At 46.5% G+C, this 12851-nt stretch overlaps 1 protein-coding gene across 1 annotated transcript; it reads right to left on the reverse strand.

Moving 5' to 3' along the window:
- Nucleotides 1-4094: 4094 nt before the first annotated feature.
- Nucleotides 4095-4971, reverse strand: LOC119323589 (peptidyl-prolyl cis-trans isomerase-like). Its single transcript, XM_037597282.1, has one exon. It carries the CDS (start codon nt 4876-4878, stop codon nt 4363-4365), a length of 516 nt encoding a protein of 171 aa, XP_037453179.1. The 5' UTR covers nt 4879-4971; the 3' UTR covers nt 4095-4362.
- Nucleotides 4972-12851: the final 7880 nt, after the last annotated feature.

The following is a 12851-nucleotide window of genomic DNA, read 5'->3' on the forward strand; positions in this document are numbered from 1 at the left end:
GTCATTGATTTGCATTCATGGAATCATTAGCAAAAAATATAACGATTGTTATGCACTCAACTTTGGAGGAAAATTTTCATCTAGTCAGACGTCTTCTACAATTCCTTTTGCATCAAACAACCTTCAATCCAAAATATCGTAGCTTTCCATTTTATGGGATTTAAGAGAGCATTCACTCTAATTTAAGTTTTTTTTCTTTGTATCATGGGCACCACATTAATTACCGGCCACCAACTAGAAACAATTCCATAAAACCTCTAGCAAAAAAAGGAGATATTAGCCAAATTCTCATTTGTCCCAAGTTTATTGTCACACGCCGACTAGCTTTGTGACTATCTCAAGTGGACACCATTGTGGTTTCATGTGGAGTAATGTGTGTTGTAACTCTCTGAATATCTAATGTAAAGATGGTGACGGGAACACCACTTCATGTCTAAGAAGAAAATCTGTGATCCGGCCTTTACTGGTTGGACCAAACAGTGACACCTAACACACTTGAATAGTTACCTAGTTGAAGGTGATGTCTTTGTGTTGTTGTTTTGATCATGATTAGTTGGACATGTCATTCAAGATGAAAATTCTCAGCACATGATTTGTTACAAGCGGAGATTCTACATATCCAACCAGATCGACAAAGAATATCTCAATCTGGTAAATCCGACCAAATGGGTTTACTAATAGGTTGCCACGACTGACTTAACCATAGTCTTCTGTTATGGTCATGTTATTATTGTTCATTACACTTTTATTTCGTTTGATGAATCATTTGATCTTCTCATTGCCTTCCATCTACTTTAATGAAGAAAAATAGATGTATGAATCCTTAGATGCAAATGTTGGGAGATAGTTCGGTCTTGTGAAGTCCTCGTTTGTTCTAAACTTGACTCGAGTAACCTCCATAGCTTTTTCATAAAACATATGTTGGTTTCTTTCAAGCCAAACATTCTAAGGACCCTTTCAATTTCAAATGATTTTGCTATTTTAGGGTACTTGGATCGTTATGAAAAAATGTTACTTACATAGATCGACTGGTCCGCACTCTATTTTCGTGTAAATTTCATCCATTCAAACCTCTCGTTCAATAGCTTTATTTTTATGTTGGCTCCCTCTGTCCCAAAATAAGTGTAGCTGATTAGTACAAAGTTGTACCAAAACAACGACACGTATTTTGGGAAGGAGGAAGTATAATCTAAAATCTTGCAACTTTGTGATTATATAGGACTGAAGAGGACATGCTACTCCAATTTTAAGTTTTTTCTATTTCTGAATTTTAAGAATCCTACGAACTAAAGATCACAGGCAAGACCTCTCTTTTTTCTATCGTGTTACCCACATTTGCTGAATGATGATGCACCCACTACATCACTCATCACGATGCAGCAGTGTGTTATTTGCACCATGGGGGAATCTAGAGGGTGGCCAGGATGGGCCGCGACCTGGGGGATCCTATTGGCGTTTCAAGCGCCAGGGAAGCTCCCTGGGGCCCACGTGATGCCCATGGTAGGCCAGCCCATGTCCTTGATTGATTTTGAAAGGAAAAAAATTGCAAAAACAGAAAAACCATGAATTAAAAAGAGATCATGCATTTTGAAAAAAAGTGAATGAATTTGAAAAAATATTATCAAATTCAACAAAATCATCGAATTTGAAAAAAGTTCATAAATTGTTTTCAAAAGTCACTGAATTTAGAAAAAAATTCATCGATTTTGAAAAAAAATCATCAAAATTGAAAAAATCCACCGATTTGAAAAAGTTCATCAATTTTGAAAATAAAAATCACCGATTCAAAAAAAACATTCGTCAATTTGGAGAAAAAAATGAATTTGAACAAATTTCATTGAAAAAAGAAAAAAAGGAAAAATAAAAGATATCGTGTTATTCGGCTTTGCGGTCAGGCGCCTGTTTGTAAAATACACAGTAACGGGCGCCATTTGGTCAAGGCTTAAGTCAGGGAAACTTTTCGTCCTCCCTGGCCTAATCCCGGGGACGAGAAAACACGAGTCACGACTCGTGGGAGAAGTCTCCCGTCTCTTTCGCCCCATCTCTGTTCGCAAACCACGCCGTCGTCTCACTCAAACTTTCCTTGTCCCTTACGCCGCCCACCTCAATCGGTCGTCCCCTCCTCTCTCATCGGTTCCAACCTCTCCCTGCTGGAACGCGCCATGCAGAGAAACTGAAGTCCGTAGATCCCCGTTCACTCTCTACATTTTTGTTCATGAATTTAAGAACTCAAATTGTGAAGCTCACTGTGTAGCTAGGCATGCTTGGTGTGCCCCATGCTAATTGATCAATAAAGTCTAGTTGCTCAAAAAGATAATCTAATTACCGGTTAGAGTAGAAACAATTTCTACATATACTAACATCTTGCCAAATGGAAGACGACATCTTGGCAAATCGGGTGTCCCACCGCCGACTAGCTCGTTCGTTGCTCCCGTCCTGTAATAGAGATGAAACTTTTACAAACATAAAATCCTCTAATATTTCTACGTAGTAGTACACCATTCGTTCAAAATTCTTGATGTTTATAGTGGGAAGTACTCCCTCCGTCTCATAATATAAGACTTTTTTGACACTACATTAATGTGAAAAAACATCTTACGTTATGGGGAGGAGGGAGTAAAAAATAATAGTTACTGTATGGGTGAAGTGAAGCCGGGAGGGAGGGCCAATCATGTGCCGGGCCCAGCCCAAAAAGCATTGCGACGCGATCTCCGATGCGGAAAAGATGCGACGCGGAGCCGGACCCAGTCAGAACTGCGTACCACCAACGCGACCCTGCCGCGAACAAACACGAGGGCCGGTGGGGCCCGCGCCCATTCAAGCGCCACAAATGCCAAAGCCGGAGGAAAGAGAGCGCCAGAGCGGCTCGCTCTCGCGCGAACGCCTCGAAGCCCGCGCACGCCGTCCACCGCTTTGTCTACTCGCCTCACGCTGCCCCACGGGCCCCGCGGCTTTCCGCCAGGTGGGACCCATCCCCCGCCCCGTACCTGTGGCTGCGCTGTGGCCCCATCCCATCACGAAGCTGCTGCCAAACGCGAGGACTGGTTTCTGTGGAAGCGGAAATTTGTTTCCGTAGATTTCTGTTCACTTTTGGAAAATTGTTTGACGGAAACAATTTGGAAATATTAATTAGTTGCCAGAGCAATAACCCTCTTTTTTTTTTGCGGGGAGACAGCAATCACTTTACTTGCACGAATTAGTTATGCCTAATATTCTGGTTAGTTGGCAAGGAATATATGACAGGCCGATTACGATTAGATCAGCCAATGGAACGGAATAAACTTTGGATTTATACCTCCTTTTCTAGCGCCTTGTGGGAGGGGGAATGACAATTTATACCTCCTTTTCTAGCGCCTTGTGTTGGGGGGAATGACAACTTTCCTAGTCAAAAAGGGGCACAAATTTCTCACCTAAAAAAAGCAGGACATGTTAGTAAAGCTCTTGAATCAAAATGATGCATCGAATTTTATTTCTTGTTTACAAATCTGCCTATTGGAGTTTCTGGTATGGTCTAGTGAGGATGGAATATATGAAATGCAAACGAACTGGAATACCGCCTGGAAAGAGGGGGAAACTTCCTGCCGCCAAGAGAATCCAGCTGACAAGGGAGAGGATATATAATCCAAGTGCCAACAGAATACATATCTGGATCAATCACATCGCATATCTTAATTTTGCCTGCATCTCAGATCAGATCTCACTTAGATCCATGCATCAACAAGGTAATATTGTTCTCCAAAATTAGTAAAGTAGTACTACTAATCACGTAAATCAAGATCCATCAATAAAATTACAGTGCAAAACAAGCAACACCAAACAGGTCAGCTTTGAAAAGCCAAGTGAATGTACGGGGGAGGAGACATGATAGCAGACCACGTTCCATCAGGAAAATCAACAAAGTACCGAGCCTTTTTCTCTACCGAGGCTCTGTACACCAGTTCAGACTGTCGATAACCTTGAAACGTGATTAATTTAGGTTTTCAGATCGGTAATAGGCACGGAAATCGAGTGGATACCACAAAGAAAGAGCACACGGGTTCCAACGCATTGGAGTCAGGAGCAGCAGACAAAGTACGAATGCGACAAACAGATAGTGAAGCCAACGAGCACAAATTATGGATAATTCATAGCGGAGTTCATCTCATTCAAACGGTAAGATAGCAGCAGACACAGGAAGATAACCATGGCCGCCGGACACAGATCCAGCGGCCAAAAGAGTCCACCTAAAACCCTCCTAAACCAACCACGGAGATCTCATCGGACGGACAAGGGGAAGACACGACACGACACACGACTCTCTTATTTAGATCGACGACACGGGACACGGGGCGACAACGACAGGCGACCGGCGGGCGGACGGATCTAGAGCTGGCCGCAGTCGGCGATGACGACCTGCTTGGAGCAGGTGCCGCTGCGGGAGCCCACCTTCTCGATGTTCTTGACGACGTCCATGCCCTCGACGACCTCGCCGAAGACCACGTGCTTGCCGTCGAGCCAATTGCAGGGGACGGTGCAGATGAAGAACTGGGAGCCGTTGGTGTTGGGGCCCGCGTTGGCCATGGAGAGGATCCCGGGCTTGGTGTGCTTGTGGACGAACTTCTCGTCGGCGAACTTCTCGCCGTAGATGGACTCGCCGCCGGTGCCGTTGCCCTTGGTGAAGTCGCCGCCCTGGCACATGAAGTCGGGGATCACGCGGTGGAACGAGCTGCCCTTGTAGTGCAGTGGCTTGCCGCTCTTGCCGACGCCCTTCTCGCCGGTGCAGAGCGCGCGGAAGTTCTCCACCGTCCGCGGCACCGCGTCCTTGTACAGCTCCATCACGATGCGCCCGGCCGGCGCGCCGCCGACGGTCATGTCGAAGAACACCCTCGGGTTGGCCATCTCGCCGGGATCGGACGGGCTAGGGTTTTGAGATGGGGATTTCTGTGGGGATTGGATTGGAGTGGATTTCCTTTGGCTTCGGGCTCTGTGATCTGGCAAGGGGAGACCGGGCGGGGTTAAATAAGCGGCGAGGTCCGGGGCGGGGGCGGCGGTGGCCGTCCGATCGGGACGCGTGGTGGCATCGTGGGGCGCGGGGGCTAACCTGCGAGGTTCGGCGGCGCGGTTGCGGGAACCGTGGTTAGGTCTAGGGTTGGGTTCCCGGTGGACGCGAGCAGCACGTGACCCATTCCAACACAAGCCTGTATGACATGTGGGGCCTGCGGATGCCTCTCGATGAGGGCGGCCTGCAGGGTTCCGTTGGTGTGGGGATCGGCGACGTGGGCCCAGAGTGTCAGACGGGGTGGGTGGACGCGGCGTGCGTGCGAGTTTTTATTGGATCTTTGTGGGGGTGACTAGGGTTGCGACCATGGTTACCCGGGGGTGGTTGGGTCGGGACTAGGGTTAGGTTGGGATATTTGTGCTTTTGGACTGCGCGCGGTCCACAAGGACCGGGTGGTGCGGCGCGCGTGAGAGATTTCGTGGGAGTCTATGGACCGGGTGCAGGGAAAGCTGTGGTGAACACGAGCGGAGGATAGAGAGCGAGGGTGGGGAAGGGATATGCCGCCGCGCGAGTGGGCGATATTCTGTTCTGGCTTGGATCGCACGCGGACTGCATGTGCAACTGGCCCGGGACGATTCCTGCCGGCCCAGCCCGCTCGGGCTCTGCGGCGCAGCGCCAACGGGCGGTTCATCGGGGCCGTCGAGTGTGGGTTTGGACGGTCGAGATCCGCGTGATGAGGGCTCTAGAAGCTTCCTTCTCATCTAGGGCCTGATCGAACTGTGAGATGCCTATTTCTCTCTTCTTTTTTGGGAGGTAAAAACTACAGTATCTGGGCAGAAATATAGAGTTGCGGTTTTTAGGTAAATAATTTATTTTTTGAATCCCTGAGATCATGGACTGTTGGAATCTGCTATTATCATGGACTGGTTTGTTGAGATCATGGATTAGAGAAATATAATACTAAATTTGAACTATGACGTAACAACAACAACAACAAAAATACTCCGAGGCATCTTAGTCTCTTTCTAGCAAATCATTTTACCTACCCTTCCATTGCAAAATATTTGAAACACTATATTCGTTCGAAGTTAAACTTCTCTATTTGACAAAGTCTATAGAAAAATATGGGAATATCTACAATATCAAATGTATAGTATGAAAACATGAATGTAATGAAACTAATTTCGTGTTGTAGAGGCTGAAAGATTTTTCTACACCCCTCTTTTGAACAGTAACCACGAGAGGCAAAAGGGAAGGATCTCCCATATCACTTGTTCCGCCAAAGGCCGGATCAGCGGGCCCTCCCTCTTCAGTCATACTTGCAATGGCGGGGGGTGAATGGAGCTTTGATCTGCGTGGAAGGTGTTTAGATACTAGGGTTAGGCTCTCTAGCGACACTGACAAGGTGGTGATGGTGGTGGTAGCGTTGAATAATGGTATTCGAGCTTGTTAACCATCTCAACAAGGTCACATGTGGCGGCATCGACGAGCCTCCAATGTTGTTTGCTCCCCGATCTGTCGATTCGGTGGATGATTGATACATCCATTTTGCATCATGCTTTTATATCGATATTTATTGCATTATGAGCTGTTACTACACATTATATCACAATACTTATGTCTTTTCTCTCTTATTTTATAAGGTTTACACGAAGATGGAGAAAGCCGACAGCTGGAATTCTGGGCTGAAAAGGAGCAAATATTAGAGATCTATTCTGCACAACTCTAAAAGTCTCGAAACTCCACGAAAATCAGTTTTGGAATATATTAAAAAAATTGGGCGAAGAAAGAACCATAGGTGGGCCACCCACCAGCCACGAGGGTGGAGGGTGCGCCCTAGCCCCCAGGGCTCGCCCCCTGCCTCGTGGGCCACATGGCAGGCCCCGACGTCCGTCTTCTGCTATATGGTGTTTTTTGCCTTGGAAAATATCAGAAGGAAGCTTTCGGGACGAAGCGCCGCCGTCTCGAGGCGGAACATAGGCAGGACCAATCTAGGGCTCCGGCGGAGCTGTTCTGCCGAGGAAACATCCCTTCGGGAGGGGAAATCGTCGCCATCGTCATCAGCATCGATCCTCTCATCGAGAGCAGGTTAATCTCCATCAACATCTCCACCAGCACCATCTCCTCTCAAACCCTAGTTCATCTCTTATATCCGATCTTTGTCTCAAAACCTCAGATTGGTACATGTGGGTTGCTAGTAGTGTTGATTACTCCTTGTGGTTGATGCTACTTGGTTTATTCGGTGGAAGATCGTATGTTCAAATCCTTAATGCATATTAATACCCCTCTGATTATGAACATGAATATGATTTGTGAGTAGTTACGTTTGTTCCTGAGGACATGGGAGAAGTCTTGTTATAAGTAATCATGTGAATTTAGTATTCGTTCGATATTTTGATGAGATGTATGTTGTCTCTCCTCTAGTGGTGTTATGTGAACGTCGACTACATGATATTTCACCATGATTTGGGCCTAGGGGAAGGCATTGGGAAGTAATAAGTAGATGATGGGTTGCTAGAGTGACAGAAGCTTAAACCCTAGTTTATGCGTTGCTTCGTAAGGAGCTGATTTGGATCCATATGTTTCATGTCATGGTTAGGTTTACCTTAATTCTTCTTTCGTAGTTGCAGATGCTTGCGAGAGGGGTTAATCATAAGTGGGATGCTTGTCCAAGGAAGGCCAGTACCCAAGCACCGGTCCACCCACTATCAAATTATCAAAGTAACGAACGTGAATCATATGAGCATGATGAAAACTAGCTTGACAGTAATTCCCATGTGTCCTTGGGAGCGCTTTGCTTTATATAAGAGTTTGTCCAGGCTTATCCTTTGCTACAAAAAGGATCGGGCCACCTTGCTGCACCTTAGTTACTTTTGTTACTTGTTATCCGTTACGAATTACCTTATCACAAAACTATCTGTTATCGATAATTTCAGTGCTTTGACAACGCACAAGTGTAGGGGATCGCAACAGCTTTCGAGGGTGAAGTACAACCCAAATTTATTGATTCGACACAAGGGGAGCCAAAGAATATTCTTGAGTATTAGCAGTTGAGTTGTCAATTCAACCACACCTGGATAACTTAGTATCTGCAGCAAAGTATTTAGTAGCAAAAGTGGTATGATAATAAAGGTAACGATAGCAACAGTAAAGATAAATGATTTTGGGTTTTTGTAGTAGTTGTAACAGTAGCAACGGAAAAGTAAATAAGCGAAGAACAATATGCGAAAAGCTCGTAGGCAATGGATCAGTGATGGATAATTATGCTGGATGTGATTCCTCATGCAATAGTTATAACATAGGGTGATAAAGAACTAGCTCCAATTCATCAATATAATGTAGGCATGTATTCCGTAAATAGTCATACGTGCTTATGGAAAAGAACTTGTATGACATCTTTTGTCCTACCCTCCCGTGGCAGCGGGGTCCTAGTGGAAACTAAGGGATATTAAGGCCTCCTTTTAATAGAGAACCGGACCAAAGCATTAACACATAGTGAATATATGAACTCCTCAAACTACGGTCATCACCGAGAAGTATCCCGATTATTGTCACTTCGGGGTTGTCGGATCATAACACATAATAGGTGACTATAGACTTGCAAGATAGGATCAAGAACACACATATATTCATGAAAACATAATAGGTTCAGATCTGAAATCATGGCACTCGGGCCCTAGTGACAAGCATTAAGCATAGCAAAGTCATAGCAACATCAATCTCAGAACATAGTGGATACTGGGGATCAAACCCTAACAAAACTAACTTGATTACATGGTAAATCTCATCCAACCCATCACCGTCTAGCAAGCCTACGATGGAGTTACTCATGCACGGCGGTGAGCATCATGAAATTGGTGATGGAGGATGATTGATGATGACGACGGCGACGAATCCCCCTCTCAGGAGCCCCGAACGGACTCCAGATCAGCCCTCCCGAGAGAGATTAGGGCTTGGCGGCGGCTCCGTGTCGTAAAACGCGATGAAACTTTCTCTCTGATTTTTTTCTCCGCGAGACGAAAGATATAGAGTTGGAGTTGAGGTCGGTGGAGGTCCAAGGGGGGCCATGAGATAGGAGGCCGCGCCTTGGGGGGGGGGGTGTGCGCCCCCCTGTCTCGTGGACAGGCCGTGGGCCCCCTGGCATTAATTCTTTCGCCAAAAATTCTTATTAATTCCAAAAAGTGCCTCCGTGGATTTCCAGGACATTCCGAGAACTTTTCTTTTCTGCACATAAAACAACATCATGGTAGTTCTGCTGAAAACAGCATCAGTCCGGGTCAGTTTAATTCGAATCATGCAAGTTAGAGTCCAAAACAAGGGCAAAAGTGTTTGGAAAAGTAGATACGTTGGAGACGTATCAACTCCCCCAAGCTTAAACCTTTGCTTGTCCTCAAGCAATTCAGTTGATAAACTGAAACTGATAAAGAAAAACTTTTACAAACTCTGTTTGCTCTTGTTGTTGTAAACATGAAAAGCCAGCATTCAAGTTTCAGCAAATATTATGAACTAACCGTATTCACAATAACACTTAGCTTTCACAATTACTCATATCAATAGCATAATCAGCTAGCGAGCCATAATAATAAAACTCGGTTGACAACGCTTTCTCAAAATAATCATAACATGATATAACAAAATGGTATCTCGCTAGCCCTTTCTGAGACCGCAAAACATAAATGCAGAGCACCTTTAAAGATCAAGGACTGACTAAACTGTTTGAGTTATGCTGCAAAAGAGGGATACTAAGAAATGGAGGATGGATTTGTTTGATATTTATCAATTTAGATGTGTTGTGTTTCTTTAGGAGTAGAGTACAGGATACTTTTTTCTCCCGTTGCAACACACGTGCATGTGCTAGTTATAGATACGTTAAGAGACGTATCATGCACACTTGTGCTTCTCGGTGTCCAGCTCCACTTGAGTGATATAACTTCCTTCTCCAAGGCGGCATAGTCCCAACTCGCGGGCCCTTTGTTACTAGATAAGAAGACATTCAGTCGAAAGAAATGAACAAGACCAACATCAAAATCTCAAACACTAGATTGCTTCCGAGTCGGTAATGAAGAAGATCGAGGACAACAGCATACTAGCCTCTGATCACTCGGATGACCACCGACTAAGCAATGAAGAAGGTCGAGGACAACAACACATTGACCCTAGATCACTCGGCTGATCACCGAGTCAGCAATGAAGAAGATCGAAGACAACAACACACTGGTCCTAGATCACTCGGTTGACCACCAAGTCGGAAATGAAGAAGACCGAGGACGGGCCCACTCGGTCAGCCGAGTGCGGTGATGCACTTTGAGTGCAACACAAGAGGTGAATGTTTGAAAGACTGACACCGATTGCTGACAATCGCAGGCAGTCTCGGGGACTACACCCAGCGGGTGCACTCAGCGTGCCCCCACTATAGAACATCTAATTGGATAGTTCACAAAAAACAAAAAATGATTGGCAATCAGTCTCAGGGCAAAGATGCCAGAAACTTTAAGACTCCCGTCGACTGCTCCCAGTCAATGACAACTTCGGGGACTACACCCAGTGGGTGCACTCATCGTGCCCCCACTGGAACCGAAAACACTCAGAAACGCCCTGGCTAAATCCAAGTGAGACGATAGTGTAGAAAAACTTAAGCTCTAAGACTCCCGTAGACTGCTTCCAGTCGACGACATCCTCGGGGACTACACCCAGTGGGTGCACTCGGCGTGACCTCACTGAAAAAAACACCTAGTGGGTGTGCCCCATGCAAACCCACTGACAGGAATACTATCGTCCATTCGGAGCATGAAGAAAAAAATTTCGAAAACTCCGACTAGAAATCACACACAATGGTACTTACTCGAATGCTGGTCTGCAGTGCCTCGCTGGCGTCGTACGCATCCTTCAACCACTCACACATCAGCTTCACCTAGATGAGCCTCCTTGTTCGCTCCCACTTGGTCTTCTAGGACATGGTACAGGGGGTAGACAGTGACAAAGGTCGCCGGTGGTGCGGGTGCAGGCCTTGGTGTCAGAACTGTGGTGGTCATGCGCGCAGAGCTGCCCTGGGCCAGGGGACTTGGTCCGGTGGGTCTCGTGGCGGTCTTGGCAGGTGAAACATTCTCCACTCGGTGAGGAGAGGCCTGATACGTATCCAACGTATCTATAATTTTTGGTTGCTCCATGCTATTATATTACCCGTTTTGGATGTTTATGGGCTTTACTTTACACTTTTATATCATTTTTGGGACTAACCTATTAACCGGAGGCCCAACCAAAATTGTTTTTTTGCCTATTTCAGTGTTTCAAAGAAAAGGGATATCAAACGGAGTCCAAACGGAATGAAACCTTCGGGAGCGATCTTTTTGAAACAAACACAATCCAGGAGACTTGGAGTGGACGTCAAGAAGCAGCCGAGGCGGCCACGAGGGTGCCAGGCACGCCCTAGGGGGGTGGGCGCACCCCCTACCCTCGGGGGCCCCTCGTGGCTCCCCAAACCGACCTCCTTCGCCTATATATACCTCCATACCTGTTGGGGAACGTAGTAATTTCAAAAAAATTCCTACGCACACACAAGATCATGGTGATGCATAGCAACGAGAGGGAAGTGTGTTGTCTACATACCCTTGTGACCGTAAGCGGAAGCGTTAGCACAATGCGGTTGATGTAGTCGTACGTCTTCATGATCCGACCGATCAAGTACCAAACGTACGTCACCTCCGAGTTCAGCACACGTTCAGCCCAATGACGTCCCTGAACTCCGATCTAGCCGAGTTTTGAGGGAGAGTTTCGTCAGCACGACGGCGTGGTGACGATGATGATGTTCTACCGACGCAGGTCTTCGCCTAAGCACAACTACAGTATTATCGAGGTGGACTATGGTGGAGGGGGGCACCGCACACGGCTAAAAGATCAAACGATCAATTGTTGTGTCTATGGGGTGCCCCTGCCCTCGTATATAAAGGAGCAAGGGGGGGGGTGCGGCCGGCCAAGGGAGAGGGCGCGCCGGGAGGAGTCCTACTCCCACCGGGAGTAGGACTCCCCCCCTTTCCTAGTTGGTTTAGGACTTGGGAAGGGGAAAAGAGGAGGGAGAGAGGAAGGAAGGGGGGCGCCACCCCCCTCTCCTTGTCCTATTCGGACTAGGGGGGAGGGGCGTGCAGCCCAGCCCTGGCCGCCTCTCCTCTTCTCCATAAAGGCCCACTAAGGCCCATTAACCTCCCCGGGGGTTCCGGTAACCTCCCGGTACTCCGGTAAAATCCCGATTTCACCCGGAACACTTCTGATATCAACATAGGCTTCCAATATATCAATCTTCATATCTTGACCATTTCGACACTCCTCGTCATGTCCGTGATCACATCCGGGACTCCGAACAACCTTCGGTACATCAAAACATATAAACTCATAATATAACTATCATCGTAACATTAAGCGTGCGGACCCTACGGGTTCGAGAACTATGTAGACATGACCGAGACACATCTCTGGTCAATAACCAATAGTAGAACCTAGATGCTCATATTGGCTCCCACATATTCTACGAAGATCTTTATCGGTCAGACCGCATAATAACATACGTTGTTCCCTTTGTCATCAATATGTTACTTGCCCGAGATTCGATTGTAGGTATCTCAATACCTAGTTCAATCTCGTTACCGGCAGGTCTCTTTACTCGTTCCGTAATACATCATCCCGCAACTAACTCATTAGTTGCAATTCTTGCAAGGCTTAAGTGATGTGTATTACCAAGAGGGCCCAGAGATACCTCTTCGACAATCGGAGTGACAAATCCTAATCTCAAAATATGCCAACCCAACATGTACCTTCGGAGACACCTATAGAGCACCTTTATAATCACCCAGTTACGTTGTGACGTTCGGTAGCACACAAA

The sequence above is a fragment of the Triticum dicoccoides genome, chromosome 6B (genome assembly GCF_002162155.2).
Source record: "Triticum dicoccoides isolate Atlit2015 ecotype Zavitan chromosome 6B, WEW_v2.0, whole genome shotgun sequence".
Taxonomy (NCBI): Eukaryota; Viridiplantae; Streptophyta; class Magnoliopsida; order Poales; family Poaceae; genus Triticum; species Triticum dicoccoides.